A 21707-nucleotide genomic window follows, 5' to 3' on the forward strand; every position below is an offset into this window, starting at 1 on the left:
AGATTAATAATTAAGATCCCTTAAAATTTGGCCTATATCCATCATGTTTCTAGAACCATGTTTGCAGATCTAAATGTTGAGTAATGTTCCAGTTAAATCTGTTTTCCAGAGAGAGTCTACAAAATTAATTATTCTGCCATCAGAGAAAAAAAACAAAAAGAAAAAGAACTCAAGAACCTAGCACTCAACAGACTAAACGACTAAGCATGACTTTTCCTTTTATGTGGGTAAAATTACAATATAATAAGTTAGTATCTAAGCCTCATGTTGTGTTCATAGTGGCTAGCCTAAGCTGTGGAGTGAAAGGTCTTTAGAATGTGAGTGGGGGTTCAGAGGCAAGGTAATTAATAAGTCAGGGCCCATGGTGGGCTGATGAACTGGAAAATAATCTGATTCATATGTGGTCTCCATGTGCTGGTTTGTGTCCCTGTGTATCTGATCTAGAATTAGGTATAAAAAGGATACTGAGGCGATAGGAAAAAATTAAATATTAGTATTAAGGTTATTTTGGAGCAAATACAGTATTTTTAGCAGACATGATAAAGAATGTGACCTACAGGTAGGGGAAGGAAAACAAGTTACTGTGGAGTAAATGGGCTGCATATCTGTTAGTCTGTAAAAACTGTCCTTGTGCATATTCTTATAATGCAGCAAATGAAAGCAAGGAATCAAGGGGAGATAGGAAAGGTTCTAATATTCTCATGAGATGTCCGGAGGGCACTTGCTATGGAGAGGCTGGTGTTTTGTACATTTACCCTTTGCCTTACCAGTAGCAACTTGGCTATCAGTACCCAGAACAAATTGTAGAGTGTATGTCTTCATGAGACTTTCCTTTTCTTGAGGTTTTATAAAGCTGTTTTATAAGAATATTACTTTAATAAAAGGTAAAATGTTGTATTGCCTATTGGTATTTGTTCTTTTCTTCCTGTCTGCTGTCTTTCACTGTGCAACTACATCTTGAACTATCCAGTGAGAACTTTTGCCCTTCTCTGAAGCACACACATAGGCTTGGCCTTGAGAGCTTGAGCCAAGCTCATTCCACTCAGTAAGTCTTCTGATGACTCCAGTGGCCCATGTCCTTGTGTTTTCAGTTGTCACTGTGTTACAAGCTGTGGAATGGGCATTTCAGCCAGTAGAAGATACTAGAATGACTACTTTTGGATTCTTAATACTGGTGAAGAGAGACAAGTAAACTGAGAGAAAACTGAATTCAAGACCAAAGTTTATGGCAGAAGTGAAATAGGTTTTATGGGAGGCAAGGTTGTTGTCACAGGGTTTGTTTTTGAGAAGATGTGGAACAAGAAAATGAGGCATTACAGAAAAAAAAAATGTGGGGATTTTCTAATAGAGTTTTCTGCAGTTTTTTTCTCACAAGTTAAGAGCTCATTTGAACGTGGCATGAGATTTTTCTTGTGTGTATTTTTCTAACAGTTTTAAAGACCATTTTGCATGGAACAAGGTGACATCTTGCATCCATAACATCTTAAGCGGGCAAAGATGGATTGAACACTATGGAGAGATCATCATCAAAAATCTTAACGATGATGCTTGCCACTGCAAACTGACTTTCGTAAAGGTAACCACAGCAGTAACCACAGCAATGTTGGCAGTGCCTTTTCAGCAGTGGGTGGATGTTCTCTGCTGAAGCTTAGTACAACTGCTTGCAAGCTGTATTTTCTTATAGTTCTGTAATTAACTGTGATTCCTCCAGAAACTTCAACTCTGAAGGAACTGCTGCTCACTAGGTAGAGCCAGACAAGAAAGATTTCTCAGGTGATTCCACTGGAGATGTGGAAAAGTATGAGGAAAGGAAAGGAAGAAATATGATGAAAAACATACTCTGTGTTTGATGTGAGAGGTAGGCACATGGTGTCTACTGACAGTGGTTTTACCACATGCTTCCTGCTGACCCATTGGCATGTGGTGCGGTTGCATTCATTCAGCAACGGTAGAACCAGTGTTTATGTGGGGTGCTTCTCCCAACACTCTTTTCCAGCCCTTCGCAGGTACTTGGAGGGGTTTAAGTGAGAGGTTGTGGTGTTACTCAAAGCTTTTGCTTTAGTACAAGGCATCAAGATAAGACTTCCTCAGGAAATGCCCTTGTAACTGAAATTAAAATTAGGTTTTGGCAATAAATAACTTCTTCCTAGTAAAGAAAAATCAATGAAACCTAAACCAATGCCAACATTTCTAACCTGAGAAATAGTTTTGCAAAACATGTTAGGAGACTTAATCTGCATTTTCTGTATCTGATTGCTGGAGAAAGGCTGCGCTTTGCATAGAAACAGACCATACAGTTAGAAGCTAAGTACTTCAGCATACCTATGCAGCATGGCATGCTCAGCAGCAGAAAAAAAGTTTCCTTATTTATTTTCCTGAATACTTTGTGCTTTCTAAGAAGCATTAGAGTGATTTTTTTTTCCAAATACTTATTTGAAAGTACAGTCATGATTTTGCAGACTTGCAGTGGATGTTCAGAGTTCAAATTTTAAAGATTGAGAGCCTGCAAATACTACATATTTGATACTGTAAATTGTCTAATGTGGAGCTTACTGTATCAGTTCCTTCTCTTCCTCTTCTGCAAATTTGGGAAAGATGTAGATAACTAAGTCAGGAGTCAGGATTACCTGTCATTGGGTTAAAATTCAAGGTCAGCCATGCTTCATATAGTACTGCCCCTAAAAAAGGCAAACAAAATAAATACAGTTCTCAACCTTAGTATTTTAATAAGCTGATTAATAGTACTAACAGCAGTTGTTTGCATATCATATTGTAATGCACACGTACATGGTTTTCATTTCAGAAAACCACTCTACGGCATGGTGCTACTGACACAGCAAGATCACTCAATCTTGATCTCTTACGTACCATTTTTCCCCTTGTTTCTTTTAATTCTAGGCCAAGTACTGGAATCCAAATGCACATGAGATCGAAGGCAGTGTCATGGATAAAGCTGGGAAAGTCGTGCATCGACTCTTTGGGAAGTGGCATGAAAGTTTATACTGTGGAACGACATCATCTTCAAACTGCATATGGAGAGCAAGTTAGTGATCAGAATGGCTAACTTACAGAACTTAAGATCTGCTTAAGAATAAACTTAGTATTTTTATCTCTTTATTAGACCCCAACTTCTTTTTCATATTTGGGCATGAAGCGGGTACTGAGGACTCTAAAAGAAAGAGAAGGAAAAAAAAAAGGAACAAACCACCCCATTTTTTATGCAAAGAAGTGTTGTATATTTCATGTATTAAACATCAGAGGATAGCCCACAAAGTTCATTTCTGTAATGATAGCTATATCTGAACTTCTCCCAAACTTGTGGGGTTTTTTCTACTATAGTTTGAAAAAGCACTGTGATAATAGCATGGCCTTCATCACAGTTGTGCACTGATTCAGTTGAGAGACCAGAAATCTGTTTTGCAGCAGTACAATTATGAAGGGGACTGTTATCTTTTGACACGTTATTAGAAACCCCATATTCCCCCAGAATTGAGACCATGGTTCAGAGATGAACAAATGACTGAGGGGAGCTTGGAATTTTCCTTCTAAAGATAATAGCATTAAATATGGATTCTGAATGTATTCTCTTCTTCTGTAGATCCGATGCCTAAAGGTTATGAACAGTGGTATGGATTTACTCAATTTGCACTGGAGTTAAATGAACTGGACGTGCAAACTAGGTCATTACTCCCATCCACTGATACACGTTTTAGGCCGGACCAAAGGTAAGAAGATTGAATTCTTAAATATCTTCCTCAAATAGCTCTTAACTTTCTGTATGTGCACTTCACCCTAGGCTCAGATTGTTTTGTGTAGATACCTGCAGTGTGTTTCTATTTTTGCGTTACGTGCATCTGAAACAAGCATTTTAATCACTTATCGATAGACAGTCTAGTCGTTATGGATCAGTGCTTCCTAAAAGTGTCTCGGGTGCTTCTAGATAACTGCCTTTCCAAAGATATTAAAACTTCAGTACTTCAGGTGCTGGATGTTGAGGATATTGTGTTTGAATAGCCAAAACCTGAGCCACTTAAAATTTCTTTCTGCAGTGGAATTTCTACTGTTGCTACCTTCCAATAATATAACCATGACTCTGAGCTTGTTATGAGAGTTAGTTTTTGTTAAGTGCTTGTGGATAGTGCAGTTGTCTGCAGATGTAGCTGTTTACCTTTCAAACAGTGTGAACTGCCTACTGTAAAGATTAGATTCTGGAGCTCTAGATAGAGGACCTGACAAAGATGGAGGACAGGAGCACCAATTGTGTCTCTTATCACTGCTGGTGCTACAGGTTTCTAGAAGAAGGGAATATTGAAGGAGCTGAAATGCAAAAGCAGAGGATCGAGCAGCTACAGAGAGAACGACGGAAGGTGCTGGAAGAAAACAATCTAGAGCATCAGCCTAGATTTTTCAGGTAGTATGTAATAATTAGCATATACTATCATTTATTGAAATTGTTATTATAGATCTGGTTCTAAACTGCCATAGAGCAGGCTGCAGTTTTCTCCAGGTTTCTTCTATGTTCTCGATTTTTGTACTTCAGCAGTGTAGAACACTCCAGACTTAGTTAAAACTCAGAATTACATACTGCTTTTTTATTAATGAATCTCTGAATTTCTTTCTATTTTTCTGCCTTGATGGTGTTTGATATTTAGTTTATGTTTGAATTTGCCTGAGTGAATATAGCATCTTCAATTCTTTCAAGCAAAGTGAAGTCACTGGATTTAGCTTAATTACCTCTGCTGATTTTCTGCTGAATTCAGTGGGACTACCTGTGCAGAAGTGTGCAGAGTTGGAGGCTTTAATTTCCAGGACTATTTTTGAGCATGTTTCCCCTATTTCATGGGGAGAGAATTATCCTTGAGAGGCACTTTATTTCTTCCTGTTGTAAATCAATTAACAGGCGAGTTAGCCATTGAAAGACAAAACCGAATGCTAGTGAGGATGTAGCCTTTTGCCCTCCCAGTGTCTCTGTTCTCCTGCAATAAGAGTTGGAGCCAAGGTGAATGTTGTATGGGTCTATGTATCAGTTAACAGATCTGGGATCCTATTTTTTTTCTGGATAGATAGGTAGTGTACTTCTGAGGAACACAGAAATGTTTAAATTCAGGTGCAAATAGATGCAAGAGGGAAATGGCTCAGACCACTACATGTCTGACAAGCTGGTGAACTAACTCATCACATGTCAATCACACCTACTAAAGAGAAGCAAATGTTGCTTCCAGCAGGATAGAGGCAAAGTCTAATACTTTGTAATTGTATATTCACAATGAGAATTGTGAATAAGGATGAGGATTTGAATCCTCACAATGAGAATCTGAAAACTGAGACTTGTGCTGTAGATTTAAATAACAGAATAAAGAATTTAATTACTACATAGCAAAAGTGTTACCAGTGTTAGAGGAGATATGAATTATGCATTTGGCTTTTCAGTAGTGATTTCTCTTTCCAACAAATCACAAGCCTTGATTTACTTAAAAGAATAATTAGTTGTTGTGCCAAAAATGTTGCACAGTAGATTAAAAGCAGACTGATTCCTTCAGGGTACAGTACCTAGTGCAATAAGTCTCACCTTTTGACTGAAAACTATAGGCTCTCTTTATGTTATAACTGTGGTGAGCCATCTTTGGCGAGTAAAAGGAAAGTTTCCTCTCAAGCTGTCTTTGAGACCATGAAATAAACCTGGACTGTAGTTTTAAGTGCTAAGCACGTGACAGTGAAATAAGAGTGTTGATCTCGGCTGAACACCAGGCTACTGAGGTGCATCTCCAAGGCTCAGTGCAGACACACTAGTTCAAGACTCAAGCTATATTGCTTTGTTTGAAGGCTGGACTGAGTTGCAGTTCATGTAGTTCATGGGCTGGATTGAGTCCCTGTGCATAGTGCTACACTATATTTATTACACAGCATATGTATGGAAAATAGAAGCTTTACATTTACAACATTTGTTTCATCTTTGATAGGAAATCCAGTGATGACTCCTGGGTGAGCAATGGAACCTACATGGACCTTAGAAAAGAACCTGGGTTTTCCAAACTGGACAATCCTGTCCTCTGGTGAAAGAGGAGCTAAGTGAAGATATTCCGTGCTGTATTCTCAGAGCTGATTTAAAAGAAGTATTTATAAAATATATCTATATATATACACATATATATAAAAAACCACACACACATATAATATATGTGGGGGGTGTGTATGTGTGCAAGTGTGCATATTTCCAGAATTGTGTTTAATTTAGAATCTGATAATTTGTTTCTTTGACTATTGCAGTGATTGTTTGAATATGTAAGTACGCAGCTTCTTTTTATAAAATATTTAATAAATAGTACTGAATATTAACAGCGAGAGGGAAAAGAGGACCTTTTACACTACTTTTCCAATGTGTAATAATGTCAGTTCTGACTTAACTTATGCCTTATTGAATTGCATTGGAGACAGTAGCATTAACATCTCCTCCTAGCTGTGCTGACAAATCAGAGTGTGAGCCTTAGTAACTCAAAGTGTAAGTAGGCTTCCACAGTTCAGTGAGTAGTTCAGCTGTCTCTAGGCTGCTATCAGTTGCTAAAACAGAATATCAGCTGGTGCTGGAATCTGAGTATGATCTTTTGCTGCCTGTAGAAAAGATTTAAATAAGTTTTTTCTTTCTGTTGGCTTTCTTCTTAGCATTATGGAAGAGGTAGTTCTGAGCATACATCAGTGGTTCTACTGCCTTATACATAAACTTGTACTCAGCTAAATGTAGTGCTAGGAATTCAGGAATCACCAAAATTTTCCACTGAAAAAAATTTCCACTTTAGATTTATAGCCCCAAACAGGGCAAGAGGAGGAGATCTTTTGTATATACTGCTTGAGCACTGACTAGATGAAGAAGCTCTCTCTTTTTTTCAGTGAGTAAAATCTATACAGAGCACAAAATCATGTGCTTCCATAGCTTCATTTGTTTCTATTAACCTAAAAATTGCAACAGTAAGACTTTTTAAAAAGTAAGCAAACTGATTGTTTTAAGCTAGAAATTTTTTCTTAGTATTTTGATATTTTCTACCTCTTAAGAAATAAAAAGCGTATTTAAGATCTTATATTTAAAATACGACCATCTGCCTTATGGAGAAGTTTATGGAGTCTTTGATCTTCCTCTGTTTGTTTGTTATGATCATATAAATATTGAAGTGTCTTGCACTAAATCAACTGCATCCCTTTCCTGTAATTTTATACAATGGCTAGATTTGTAAAACTACTAAACCATAGGTCAGAAATTTAGCAGGAAACAAATGTAGCAGAAGATGCACTTTTGAATGAAGATTATAGAGATGGGCAGTATTTTTGGTTTTTCCATCAAATCGCAATGCCACAGTCATTAATAGGATAATTTGCATTCCTACCTGTCTGCAACTCAAGCCTGACCTGGTTCTTCAGTTCTTCAGGTCTGCTCTATGTGTCTGTGACTCTCTGGCAACAATGCAGATTCTGTGTTATAGCTCTATATCCAGTTGCCACCATCACCTTCTTTTCTTTTTCTTACATGCCACTCTAATGACACCAAACAAACCCAAATGGCATGTTAAACTGGCTTATGAGTGCCACAATTTGACATGGCATGGAGAAGGGAGATTCCCAGAGGGACTTAGAAAAGCTTGCACTTTACTGTGTGCTGTGTTGTTCCAAAGAAAACCCGTTAAAAATTGATCCATGTATTACATGTAACATGAAGGAAATACTATGAATGCTTCCATTTTAAACCAAATCTGTGATGTCAGATTAGATGTATATTTGAATTTTGCTTTGCTACCTTGAAGTCCCATTGTCTTAGAGGCTAATGAATGCTTTTTCACCATTTTTCACTTTGCCCAGAAACTCTGCCTCACTATTATTTCTGTAATTTATTACCAAAGAAGATAGCATAATTCTTTCTATTTAATGCATCTTTTAAAGACTTGACTACCATGCCAGCAGTTGACAACGAGGCAAGGTTCATGTCAGCATGAAGACAAAATCCGGGCTTTAATTCCAAAGGAAATCTTAACCTTTGGGGGCTGTTTGGCCTTTCAAGGAAAGTGAGGATCTCTTCATGGCTTGTTCCCTTCCTATGTTTTATTCTTGTATTAACTGTCAAAACTTTGCACAGAAATGTGTTGGTATTTGTAATTATCCTTGCTGCTGATAATTACCATTTATACTAAAAATACCATTCATTTAACAACTGAAGAGGGTAGGGAAAATAAAATTTTTAAAAAGCTTTTAAGAAAGGGAGCAAAATCTGGAGGATGCATTAAACTTGCTCATCATCATATTTGGCAGCTATTGTGATTACTGTCTGATCTGACTGCTGGGTTTGTATTTTCTATGTATGGAGGGGATTTCCCCATACTTTGTCATATGACCTAACAGTTGATAGCGTCTGAAATGAAAGGCCAAAATGCAAAGTTAAAGAATTATAATGCATTAAAATCAGCAGGTGTTAAACAAAACTAATCTTATATTGGGTGTTTGGGTCATGATTTTTGAGAAATCAGACTGGCAGTGTTGCTTTGTATCTTACAGTCTATAATGTCTAAAATACATTTGGTTAGTGACAAGAAGCATTGGGCTGAATAGTGCCTTATATAAAATTTTCTTCAGCAAAATTCCCATATCAAGAAGGTAAACTTCAGAATTTTACTGTCATCTCCAGAAAAATAATGCCTGAGAATAATCCAGGGCATTTCTTAAATACATGAAGCAAAACCATTGCACAAGTAATAGCTCCTTTGTAAATCTCAGATACACATCTACAAATGCAATGTAATGACTTGTGAATGATTCTCTGACCCCATGTTTTCAACCACAGTATAGTTGTCCCTGCTTACTTTTGTATGTAACAATTGGGTTTAGTTGTTAATCTTCTGTCAACTCTGTATTAAGAAGTGGAAGAAAATTGTCTTGATGTTACTTCTGTGTATTTCTGCATAAAAATATATTAATCATTCACAAACCTTAGCATACTCCATAGAGTTATTCTTGGTATAATATGAAATTTTGCTTATTATCTTCCCCAAAACTTCAGATGTGTTATTGGGTGCAAAAGTTACATTAGCTTTCTGCAATACAACTAAGACAGCTGTGTTTTTAATAACTGCTGTTGAGGGACTTTTTCTCCCCATTTCTACCCTGAATGGTAAAAAGAATGTATCAGGCAACGTACTGCTTCCTTTTGTACACAGCAGTTATCACTCAAGCTGTTTAGCTCAATGGATCAATCTTAAAATTCCTGATGGTCACTGCCTGTTGTTACAGCTCTCTTATTTGATGACTTTATACATTACTTAATATGATTTTGGAGAGCAATTTGATAAGTGCTCATCCAGCACTACCTTTCTTTGTGTATCTCTTCACAAAGTAAAACACTCACTATAAACTTAAGTCAAGATGATGGAGCAGCTCAGGCCTTTGGGTGTTAAAACACTGGCTCAGTTTTCAAATTATACAGCAAAAAGAGAAGAAGATTCCAGGGAAATAGTGTTCATAGAAACAGAAACGCATAGCTCTACTTCCACATGTGCAGACTTGACAGTATCTGATTTTGGTGCAGTGTAAGTTTGGGATTATGAATCAGCATAACTTGTTTAGGAGACTGCTCTTCATAGCATGAAGTGCCCTTTAGACTGAGTGGAACTGAAGTGCACCATTAATCATTGCATTCCGCTCTCTGAGATATGCTTCTATGTGTTAGTTTGCCAGCACTGATCTACTTCTTGTAGATGCTTTTTGAAGTACAGATCCAGCAAAGTACTTAGGTTCTTTATACAGAGCTTGGAAAATTAGATGCATAGAAGAAAGAGCAAAAATGACAAAATTTTGAGAACATCCCAGAGATCTGTTCTTCCACCACCAAATTTCTGAAGGACCTGAAACCGGATTTCTGGTTTCTTTAAAAACCTGGCCCCTGAAGGAGATGGTGGTTGCAAACATGGTCTCTTATTATTTGGCAGTTTAGTGTTGAAGCCAGATCACTGTACAGAAAGGAACACAAATTCCTGGGCCCAGAACATAAAACTAGGGACAGCTTTGGGGTTGCACAAAGGTCTAGCACTGGTCTCCCAAAAAAACCCCAACCTTACCCCTTCCCATGCCCCTAACTTTCCCTCAGCTGTTTACAGTCCTGTATAGGTTTTTTATGTGGCCCCTCATACCTAAAGGTCCTTATTCAGTGTCCCACTTTCTCTTTATTAAAAAAATTTCTGAAGAATAGGCAAACAGCCCATTCTAACAAGCTTTTAAATAACAAATCATGCCTAAAAGCTGTAGTTAAAAACTTTCCCCATAAACATTGTGGCCTACTTCTGTATCTTTTCCTTGACTGTGAACAGGACTTCCTCCCCAGTTGTGCTCTGGAGTCAGACCACAGCCTGGTAAGGGTAGCACGCTACGAAAATGTGCATCTACATCTGCTCAGCATACTCCTAATTAATGTCCTTGCATATGCTTTTGTGTAGATTTTTTCTGTAATCTCTCTAGATGACCAGCTTTGCAGAGACAAAACCTTCATATCTTATTTTGTTCAATACAGCTTTTTTTTTTGTGTACAAATCATACAGAGGGATCAAGCTGAAGAGGAGTACAAAACTTGGCCCACAATGCGTATCTAATAGAGAGAAGGATGAAATCCAGCTTCTCCACATAACCGAATACATCTTGCAAGGGCTAGAGTCAGACGGTGCTAGTCAGAGGAGTGAAGTTAAAATGAAAGTGGGGGCTTTTTTGAGTGTGTTTTCATTCATGGATTATGCCTACTATAAATAGAATTCACAGTATTCACTAACTCCTCCTTTATATTTTCTAGCTACTAGTGGATGCAACTTACTCCAGCAGCTGTGGGTTTATAAGAAACTGCACGTTATCTGGCTTATCTGTTGAAACTTAGTAAATACTGTAACTTATCACCAAATGTTTTCTTGTATTGCTCAGTTCTTAGATACTGTTCTTGCTGCCGCTTTTGAAAGCAATAAGAGAAATTTTCCACATAAATAGTTGCCATATGTTACAAAAAATATTTTAAGCAGTTTGTTTTTTATATAAATTGTGGATTTGGTGTTTTTGTTGTATAAAACAAAACTGTATTAAAGCTTATGAGAATGTTTGGGAGGTTGATCCATCAAGAGGTAAGGAGCTCCTTCAGCTCCACACCTTTGAGATGGTTGATATCCCTGAGAATCAGGCAGTCTTGTGTTCATGTTAATGGTATTTTACTAGTTGTAGTATTGGAAAAACATATCACGTGTATGAGGTATTACATAGGCCAAGCTGCTAAAAGCTGAATTAGTTGTTTGTTTTGATTAGGGCATTAGTGATTTCAGAATGAAGAAAGGTATCATATGTGTTAGAATTATCACTGACTTTCAGATTTTTGAGAGAACTTTCTGTAGTCAGGATCATTCCTGTTTTCTGCTTCACTTACTCCAAAAATTTGTAATAATGTTGGAGCACCTTGATTTATTTTTGTTTCTGTAACCAATTTAGTAGGATGTTAATAAATCATACTTGCTAAAGGTCATAGAGCACCCTGACTTTTTCTCAGGGGTTGTAAGCATCTTTCTTCAAAGGTTGTTAGTGACAGCTGAAATAAGTCTAGCTGCTGTAGTGATCTCTGCTTTTTACACTTGCCAAAATGGCAACTATCAAGGCTTCCATCTGCTAGAAGCCTTATTTATCACCCTTACAATCTGGCTGGTAGTTGCACAGTGTTAAAGTTGTTTACCAGTTACCTGCTTACACTGTACAACACTGTTGTATGGCTATTATGCAAGACACTGGGGCAGAGAAAGGGGTAAGCTGATGGAATTCATTTTATAGCTGGAAGTTGATTCTTAAAAGCAGTTTTTAGTAGACAGATGTGCAGCATAAATGTTATGCTTTAGCATGAATGTGGAGACTGCAAACCACATGTCCTCCATAAAACAACTTTTAAAAACAAGGAAACACAGTATTTACTGGGTAAAATAAATAACTGGAAGGAAATGGTATCAGTGTGGTGTTTTCTCCCTCAGAGGCAGTGGTTCAGGACAGCTCTGCCAGTCAGATCTCAACTATGTCTCATGGTCCCACCATATGTATGCAGGATGCAATACAGATGGATTAGGATCTTGAAAAATGTGGGAGTACAGTAATTCCTGGCCAACCTGTAATTCCTGACTGCAGTTCTGCAGCACTTCCCAGTCTGGTGCAGTGTGTACAGAGATTTGATGGGAAGGAACATGGAGGTTCCAGGAAGAGCTGGAAAAATTGGATCAATAAATCAGTTACCATGCAAAATATCCTCAGCTGTTGTACATGACAGAATAAGGATAGAGGCTGAAAGAAAAACAGCTTTTATACTGGGCAAAAATAAGCTCCTGTTTTTTTGAAATCCAGCTATTTTGGTTCTGTATTGGTTTAAGAACTTTGGAACTTGCTTAACATGTCAGTGGGAATCAATTCATTGCTGATTAATTTCATAGAGATCTAATATGCTTTACTTTACACCTGAAATAACCAGCATTTAGTTCAAGTTGCTGGGAAAACAGCGGTTTACAGCAGCAGTAATATTTTTCCATGATTATAAAATGGAGAGGAAGATGACAAAGGATGCTCATTATTGGTGCCGTAATCATAAACGCCTAGGGCAGTAAGAACTTCTCTTATAGAGAAATGGATATGGAGTGAATTTCTCATGATTGCTCCTTGAGCTAATGACACACCAAGTACCCACAGTGTGGTCAGTGCTACCCAGACAAAACAGGCTGTTCTCCCCTACAGAAGTGTAAGGTAAAATTGGCTTATATAGACCTTGCATTCAATTTAAGCTCAGTTGTCTGTTCATTTACAGTAATCTCTTTTTAAAGTCATTTTGCTTACTGCAAAATGATTCAAACCACCATAGCGTGAGGAAAAACACTGACAGCTGAGCAAAGCTTGCTCTGCATAGTAACTGACACATCTTGGCTTTTTTTTTTTTTTTTTTTAATGCCCCTGTTACGTTTCTTTCATCTTGCAAACATTGCTCTCCATGCTCAGTTTGCTGATTTTTAACTGAGACCCCCTCTAGTGCAGTGGATGTGTAAGAATTTGTAGGGTTACTCTGAGTTTTTTAAATGGAATTACAAGCTGGCCACATACCAAATTCTGCTATATACTTGCGAATTTGTATCTTTGCTTACTCTGTACCAAGGGAAATACTTGAAATTGCTATGTGTAAACCCTCATTTGAGGTAAATCAACATTGCTCTACTGAGCTGAGTATAACTGAGTCTTAAGTTAACTGAGAATTTGAGTTCATTGATGTAAATTTTTACAGGCTCTTGGAACAATAATAAATTCCTGGAAGACAAGATATTGTGTATGAACATCAGCTGATGTTTCTGTCTATAATTTCACAGACTTCAGGATTTACTGTCTTTCTCTAAGTGTTGGGGTACTATTTCTCTTTGAGAATTTTTTGAGCTGATTTTACTAAGACCAGCTTTTAGAATTTGAAAATATGATTTTTTGCTTAGTTAGCATTGGGGTTTAATTAAAATTGCTTTAACAAAAAAATTGCTTTAACAAAAAAATTGCTCTCTCTCTTAAATTACAGATTTCTTTTTAACTTGTGTTGGGAGAAAAAAAAAAGAAGCCATGCTAAAGGCTGCAGTAAATCTACTTTGAATTACTGCAGTACATGCACTGAAAAATCCTTTCCTCCTTAGATTTTATGAGGATACGTCTGCAATGTCTAGATTGCTGCCTAGAGCAAGGAAGATTATGTAGATTTATCAGTAGATGAGAACCTAACTAATAGCTGAGAGAGATTTACTGTTTTGTTTACTCTTGGGTTTGTTATTTCAGCCATTGACAGACTGAAGATGGAGTGAAGTCAAGAGATCATCCTACTTGTATTCATTGTTTGTTACTTGCACTTCAGTCAGTGAAGCAAATCTTAGGTTTGTTATATAGCTATACAGGGATTTTGGATGGAAAAATCAATTTTCTTATAAAGTTCAAAAATAGTGTTCCAAATTCTTAAGTCCTTCCGTGGAAAAACTTCCTGCTGAGGACTTTGCCTGAGAAAGCACGCCACAGGTAGGTCAGTTAGAGCAAACTTGACTTTTTCTGAGTTCTCTAGTTACCAGAGGATGGTGAGCCTAGCCCATCCTTCACTTGCCTTGCCCCCTTTCATTCTGGAAAGAGAGTAATACTTCAGTCAAAGACAATGGAGGGTAGAGAACTCCAGGATATTTTTTCATCTTTTGTGAATATCAGAAACTGGAAAAGAGATCATGATGTGCCATGCTGCAAGAGAGGCCACAGTAGGAGTTCCACTATATTTTACCTAGCTGCAAAGCTTCCTAAAGCTGATGCTGTGTGAATGCTTTGGTCTTTATACAACAGGAATTGTTTGTTTAAAATGATGGGGGAAAGGAATGAGAAGGAAGGGTATATATTGTTGAAATAAGATTCTGAGTATTAAAGTGTGCAGTCACGAGGTCCTAGCCAAAAGAATGGCTGCAGTTCATGCTTTCCCAGCAGTGGTTGCTCATTGTTTCCGTTCATGCTAACATTTCCTCTCAGGACACAGCTGGTCTTCCTTCTTTCTGAGAAATGGCATTGCTCACGTTGTGGTGTATTGGCACTGGGGAGGCCAAACAGTAACTGTGGAAGAACCAAGTAAGCCCCAGCTCAAGCTGACTGCAATCAGTTCTGTGGAAGGAAGCACATTCCCATCTCAGCAGTTGCAAAAAGCGGTAGTACTGGCAGTAAGAAACCCATCCACCAAGGTTACTTGCATCATCCGTTACAGATGCTGCTCACCCAAATCAATGCATCATTCAGGCAAACAAAGGCAGTATGAGCAGCAAGGACACCAGATTCAGTCCTGTGATAGAGCAAATAAAATACATTTTTAATTGTCAGAGAACAGGCCAGGACTTTGTTTCATACGTGAGGTTTTTTTCCCTGCGTAGCGAAGGCCTGTCTTTTATGTGTAACTCCAAATGGCATGAATAACCTGGAGTGGTGTGCCTCTAGCCCTAGCCATCACATGTACAAATTTGCAGGACACCACTGCTGTCCCCCTCTGTTCAGGACAGCTGCAGCCTTTTACACCTATCACTCTGTTTTGACCCACACCACCCCCTTTATGGCATCTCGATGTCTTTTTGGTCAACCTTGTTGCACAATACAAAAGTAACTTAGCAGCCCACAGGGTTTTCAGCTGCTCGACGGGCCTTGCTCTTTGTTTCCAGAACTGTGCTCTTTTTGTCCTGCCTCCCTTTCAGTGGGAAAGACCCAGGTATGTTCTTATCCCAGCATCTGTAACACATTGAAAAGAAAACCCTTTGCGTGCTGAAACTAGGAGTCAGCAACAACAAGCTGAAAAATGAAATGGCTTTAAGAAGAAACATGGGTCCTTAGTCTTAGTACCCAGTGGGTCTGAACTGCCAGCCCTGTGTGAAATGGGGTGGGTTTTTTCCTTTTGTCCTCCCTTGCAGTGTACACTTCCACAGCAGAAGGTGCAGATGGTCCCTGGCAGCTCTTGCTGCAGAGACCCTGGGAAGCTGTAGGAGCTCTGACTCACCCTGTAGTAGCAATGCAGCCTCACAGCTCCTCAGGACCCTCTGGAACCACTCACTGGCTGCTTTGCTGTTTGTGGTCTCCTCGGTGCATCTGCTACTTTTGTGGGTCATGGCCTGCTTCAAAGATCTCTAATCAAAATTTTCAATTTCTATGTTTGTGGGTACTTAAAAATGCATTTACTTTGCTTGCTAAAACCCCTTTCAGATTGCCCTGGAACAGAAATTCCAAGTTGGTGTTCAGTTCTGAAAGAGAGCTTGAGCTGACAGTGAACAAATAATGAGAATGGTGGTTAAGGAGTTGCAGAATAACTGGGAAATAAAATAAAGGAGGCACAAAACCCATAATAAAGCTATTGCCACAAATGAAACAGATTAAAATATGCATGTGGTGTTATTCAATAAAATATTAATGTTAGCCTCTCAACATTTTGCAAGGTTTGACTACGGCTGTGCTCCAGTTCTGTGTCAGTGTAATACAAACACCATCCGGCTGGCTGCCTCACGAGGAACTGCAATCGCATACTGTGGATTCTTTGGAAATTTCTACCCAAATCATTTGCTCCTGCAGTCAGATAGTGAGTGTTTTCAATGGCACTTGTGCGTACATGTCCATTCAGAGGATACAAGAGGAATTGTGTGAACCAGAATAAACCTGAGGATCTGATCAAAGAAAACTGTTCCTTGCAGTCAGCTTTCCTCTCCACAGGCAGCTACAGTCATAGGCTTTTCCCCATGGATCATTTAACTCCTCTCGTTTTGCGAGTTTTGTCCTAAAATTCCTATGTGTGTTTTCCTTAGTTCTTCCATTCACTGTAACTTTAAGGTTGTATATAAATAACAAAATCAATATGAACTGCACAGATTTTAGGGTCACTTTTTTTACTGATTGGAAAATGTAAGTAGAACAATTACAAGTGGAAGTACCATTTATTAAATCAATGCATATTATGTAATCATTTACAATCAGTTGTACTTAGCTGCTCATAGTACTAGGCACTGTACAACAATACTTTAAATAGTGCCATGTACTGTACAGTTACATATTAAAGAACCATGCCAGAGTGCTTACAGTCTGAAAGGTGCATGTGTGCAGAGATAGAAAGATGAAGGCCCTCATTGTTTGGAGGCTCAGTGACAGGTATCTTCTGTTTGTAATGTTTTATTAAAAAAAAAAAAATCCTAATATTTTTTATTTTAATACAGTTTGTCATTTGACTTTGTAGGTCTTGTTCCAACTGGGCAGGAACCAAAGATGTAAAAAAATAAGAAGCATAGGGAATAAGCTTAATTTCAGATTTTATTACCGTTACATTTTTTAGAGTTTTGGAGTTTAATGTGGAATAATATACTTTTAAAATAACTGCTTCTATAGGACATACATAAATGTTTGGGTCTCCCACACAATAGTTTGATGGCCGTTCCTTTTGGCTAATTTATGAGGAAGTCCTACTACTGAATAGCTTGAACAATATAGCAGCCAGATGGTTTTTGATAAAACATTAATGAGAGCAGATGGTTTGTAATAAACTATTATGGAAAAAGGCTTTTGAGACATGCAAGAAACATTATCTATTCCTAAGTCTTCATTTATCATTACTGTAAAAGAAATTAAGTTCTGTGGCTGCCATCTAATTCACAATTTAAAGTTAGAAGCACTTAGTTCATGCAGCTTCATGCAAACTGTCCTCCATATTATTGTTAGAGACATCACCAGATGACTTCTTGGATAACCACAATCTATTAGACATGATCCTAGCTTACCCTTTCAGAGATGATTTTCTTAAAATCATGGGAAAATAATCAAATAATCACAAGGTTTTTATAGGCAGATCTTTAGAAAGTTACAGCTACCCTACACACAATTGCAGGGATAAGAGCTTTTACAGTGACAGAGGGGAGCCCTGTGCCACAACATATGTACTACAGAAAGGTAGATCTGGTACTATTCCCTCCTGTGCCAGTGTCAATACTCGAGGCACCAAGACCTGACTGAGTTACAGCAAACAGGCTGTTCTACTGAACAGCTCTGCCTCCTTCTGCATCTCAGTGTGGCGCTCTCCAGTTGTCCTTCCAAGGGACTAAGAGGTTCAGAAGTGAACTCTTTTTTTCCTCATATTGGTCCCTAAAGGGGAAGGGGACACGCACCTGACAATAAAATACAGCCTCTCAATAGTGGCCAAACTTGTCTCACAGGCAAAATCTTCAGGTGGTTAAAGATGTCCCATTCCTATCGCTGCCGTCAAAAGCCAAGTGGACAGAAGCTCACATAAATGGGTAGGGAAATGCAGCAGAATAACTTTCTGGATGTTTTGAACTCACACAGTCGGTCTCTCCTGGCTTACTGCACCCTCCCGCTGGTCTCTCCTAAGCAGGACACAGGAACTTGCTGTTTTCTAAGCCTGTCACTAGCTGCTGGCACTGTGGCAGGGCTGATGACAGCCCTACCAGCAGGAGAGGAGAAAGCTGTTGTTTGCAACAGGAAATGTTTTGGGGGATTGAATTGTATAGGCAAAAACTACGGAGCATCCCATCAAAACAGGAGAAGAATTTTAATGTGAAATATAAATGAGGCTGTTTAGTTGATTTGAAAGAAACAAACAAACAGTGTAACTCCGATCTTTTATTCTTGTGAAAGGAAATGGGGGGAAAAGAAGTTCCTTCTTTTGCTGGTGATTTGGCTTATATTGCTGGACACCTCTAAAAAGATTTGCTACCCTAAGTATCGTTCTTTTCTAAATAGAAGCCCAAAATAGTTTCACGCTTTCTTCCCATTTCCTCCGCAGAACTGAAGCCAGCAGACCCTTCTCCAGCCAGTGTGAGGGTTTAAAAAAAGCCTAGCATGTAGCAACAGAGAGTTTTGGACAACCTCCCGATGAGTCAATATACAGGCTGAATTTCAGTGAGCACTTTCTAGCCAGGATGGATGCAGCCCGAAACAACTCAATGGTGGCTACAAGGCATTATATTATGGTTAGTACTGCTGTTAACACTGACGCCGTGAAAACATTTAGAGAAGTTTTTTAAGATGGTGAGACCACAAAAAAAAAAAACAACAAACATTTAAGAAATTCCCCTTTGCAGCCAATTTTGCATTTACATCCTAATGTCAATGTTTGAAAAAAATATGGCCAGATTATGCCATCGTACAAAAATCCCCTCTAATGCCCAACGTTTATAGGATGTTAAGACCTTTTCTGTACTTGATAGGAATAATCATTCTGCAATGCTGACATCTTGTGGTGACCTGCTCAATGGTTTCATGTAGATATCGCACCTGAAGAATTTCACACAGAGGTGTTCAAAGAACATACAACTACTGTGTTGTTTGTTTGGTTTTTTTCCCCCTCTTAGACTATCTTTTGTGTTAGTACTCACTTACTATGCACATTACTAATTTTTTTAAAGTTTTGGCTGTGAAGTTCTCATGTCGATTGTCTCATTTATCTAAATGAGGTAGCCAAATCTTGTCCCATATTGAAAACAGTTTGTCCCAAAGGCAAGTTTCTAATCTTCTAATGCAGAAGTGATGCACTTGATGCTTCAGCTCAGGAGATGGAGTGCGTGGCAGACAGATCCCAAAGGCAGACCATACTCACTGTATTTCTCTGATATGATGTTCTCCCGGCTGACATCCCAGTCAGTCATGAAGTAACCATGTGCTGTGAATTTTGACTGTGCAGCACACCTGAACAGCATTTCCATGAAGACCGAAAGCTCAATCCTAAACATCTCCTGTTTGCAGCCAGTTTAATAACAGCCTCTAAGTTAATTGCTACATATCCCCAAAACATAGCTAAACCCCAGACCTATGTTTCTGTCTCTTCTAATAAATGAGAAGCATCTGAAAACTGTCCTACATTGGTTGGTGTCTTTCAAGCGGATAGATTTCTGCTCAGAGGTTTTTATTGGAAAGATGGAAATATTGCTGGTGTGGGCACCCTTTATTCGGTGTGCACGTAACCACTGGTAACGTACTTAAAATGACTATTATGTTTCCCTGGTTTTATTTGTGTCTTCCGTCCCCAGTGAATATTTCCATGGTAATGTGTCTCAGTGCAACTTCCTGGCTTGATTTCTCAAAATATGCTTTAGCAGACAGTTACATTTGAAATGAATCACACATTGCCACTCCCTGGAAAAACACATGATGGCTGATGAAATGTGTGCTATTACTGGCCACTGTAGGAGATTATTGCTGGAGCTAGCGATTCTGCTGCTTGGTGCTGCTCCTAAAAACGTATCTCCTGAGGATGTGTGGGTGATTTTCTCAGGATGAGGCTCTAAGAATGGAGCTTTATATATATATTTTTTTATTAGTCCATAAAAGGTAGATTATCGCAAATGCAGATACTTGCTTAGTTCCATTCAGGCTATTTGTTCAAATTCCTGTCAGCAGGTGCAACTCCAGAAGGGAAATCTATTTATCATTGATTCACTAAAGATGTCACCTGTGGGAATCAGAAATGGGTGAGGGATTAAAATCTGCTGAAATTAATGGGAAGTTTTGGATAATGTACATAGTTAAATAGGATGGAAGAAATGGATGCTACTTCAGCTATATGCACGAAATGTCACCTCTCACCCAGGACTGCCGATTTAATGACACACAATTTTCAACTTCCCTTTGTTTCAAAGCCCAGGTGTTACTCCATTAAGATCTGTTGATGTGACATTTGTGCCTATACCCTGCAGCCTCAAATGCTCTCTCTTCAAACCACAGGGGAAGTACCTGGCCTGTGCTATGCTTCACTTGAAAAAGATTTCTTTGATGTTTATTATTTTGAAAGACTGCTCCTTGGGTTTCTGCAGACTCATCTGTTTCTCACTGGATCAGTCCTTTAGCATCATAACCAAGTTGTTTTATTCTGGTGATGCATTGTTTTCAGCAGCCTGAGATACGCCAAGAGAGCTCACTGTTTCATACTGTGGTTCACAAACCTGGCCCCTGTGCTCTGTTGACCACATTTCTCATTTTCTGCAGCACTGCTGCTCCAGGTCCCTGGACGGGGGACCCTGGCTTGGGAGCTCCCATTCGGACCACTGCAACTTCACAAAGGCCAACAGTGCCAACCCCAAAGCGCAAACCGGCAGCCAGAAATGTGGCAGGGCTGCTGTTTCCAGCAGATCATGCACGCAGGCTACTGACCCTCTGCCATTTCCACCTGTGGGTGATCTGAGCCAGTGTGAGATGATGTCCCAAAAAATTTCCTTTTTAGTTGTGTCATAAAGTATCACTGTCTGGCAGTTGTAGGGAAAAGAAGCCTGCCTGTGCTATTTGACAGGGAGTAACCATGCAAGACCAACTGTCCCATCACCTGGCTGAGCTGATGGAACAACTGAGCCCCTAATCTCTGTCCCTCGCAGGGCTGACCCCACGTTACCCAAGAAAGCAGATTCATGCCCAGCATGCAATGAACCAATCTTAACACGCTCAGGAGAGGTACTGCATTTATTCAATCTGAATGCTCGGTGGACTTTTCCATAAATCAATCACACCAACAGCAGGTTTTTGCTCTTTTTATACACAAAAATCAGAAGTTAGTACTTTTCCATACTATGCCTATTAGATACTGATTGGTTAATGGTTATCATTCAATTATAATACAGCTTACCTAATGCTGCGCATGCTCAGGGGAAGGATCTCAATCCAGGCAGGGGTCTTTTTGACCGGTGGGTGTGTTTTTTAGTATTATAAAGTTCACTTTAAGGACACCCGAAAGTTGGTTTCATTGCCAGGTTAACTGATTGATTCATCATTTTGTCAAGTTGCCAACTAATTCTCAGCACAATTCTATACATTGTCTTTATGGCCCAGGATGTTCTAGTCATTTTCTAGGGCATGGAGAATAAAGCTTAGTCTTTATAAATTTCAATGGCTCACTTAGCCAGTCTTATGATTATCCCCAGGTGTGCAGTAGCTATACCTACTAGCATAATCATTAACCATGAAATTTAGCCAAACTGAAGTATGTCACACGCAGGCCTCCAGCTGCGTGTCTGTGCCGGTAGCGCTGCGGCCAGCGGCCCAGACCGCCCGTCCCCTGCGTGCAGCCGCCCCACGGCAGGGTCAACCCCCGGCGGAGATGAGGCAGGCCCGGCGCAGGCAGGCGGGAGGGATGGCGGGGCAGGCAGGAGCCGCTCGGGGTT

The 21707-nt window shown here is 39.1% G+C and overlaps 2 protein-coding genes across 9 annotated transcripts in view; both read left to right on the top strand.

Annotated features, from left to right (window-relative positions):
• Nucleotides 1-10611, top strand: part of OSBPL3 (oxysterol binding protein like 3) — an 86275-nt gene extending 75664 nt beyond the window's left edge. For 6 of the 7 annotated variants that reach the window (XM_026841694.1, XM_026841699.1, XM_026841698.1 and 3 more), the window contains 5 exons: nt 1432-1576; nt 2899-3043; nt 3599-3725; nt 4289-4411; nt 5961-9800. In XM_026841694.1, coding sequence (XP_026697495.1) covers nt 1432-1576; nt 2899-3043; nt 3599-3725; nt 4289-4411; nt 5961-6057 — 637 coding nt within the window. In that variant the 3' untranslated portion in view covers nt 6058-9800. Of the gene's footprint in view, nt 1-1431; nt 1577-2898; nt 3044-3598; nt 3726-4288; nt 4412-5960 lie in introns of all 7 variants that reach the window. The other variant, XM_026841697.1, reaches the window with a different exon arrangement.
• A 3536-nt stretch (nt 10612-14147) lies between these two features.
• The window catches only part of GSDME (gasdermin E), a 35138-nt gene continuing 27578 nt past the window's right edge, over nt 14148-21707 (top strand). For both annotated transcript variants that reach the window (XM_026841702.1, XM_026841704.1), the window contains exons 1-2: nt 14148-16135; nt 19014-19157. The gene's annotated coding sequence lies outside the window, so the exon portion shown is untranslated. The remainder of the gene's footprint in view (nt 16136-19013; nt 19158-21707) is intronic.

Source organism: Athene cunicularia (genome assembly GCF_003259725.1).
Source record: "Athene cunicularia isolate RWA chromosome 2 unlocalized genomic scaffold, athCun1 chr2_part1, whole genome shotgun sequence".
Lineage (NCBI taxonomy): Eukaryota > Metazoa > Chordata > Aves > Strigiformes > Strigidae > Athene > Athene cunicularia.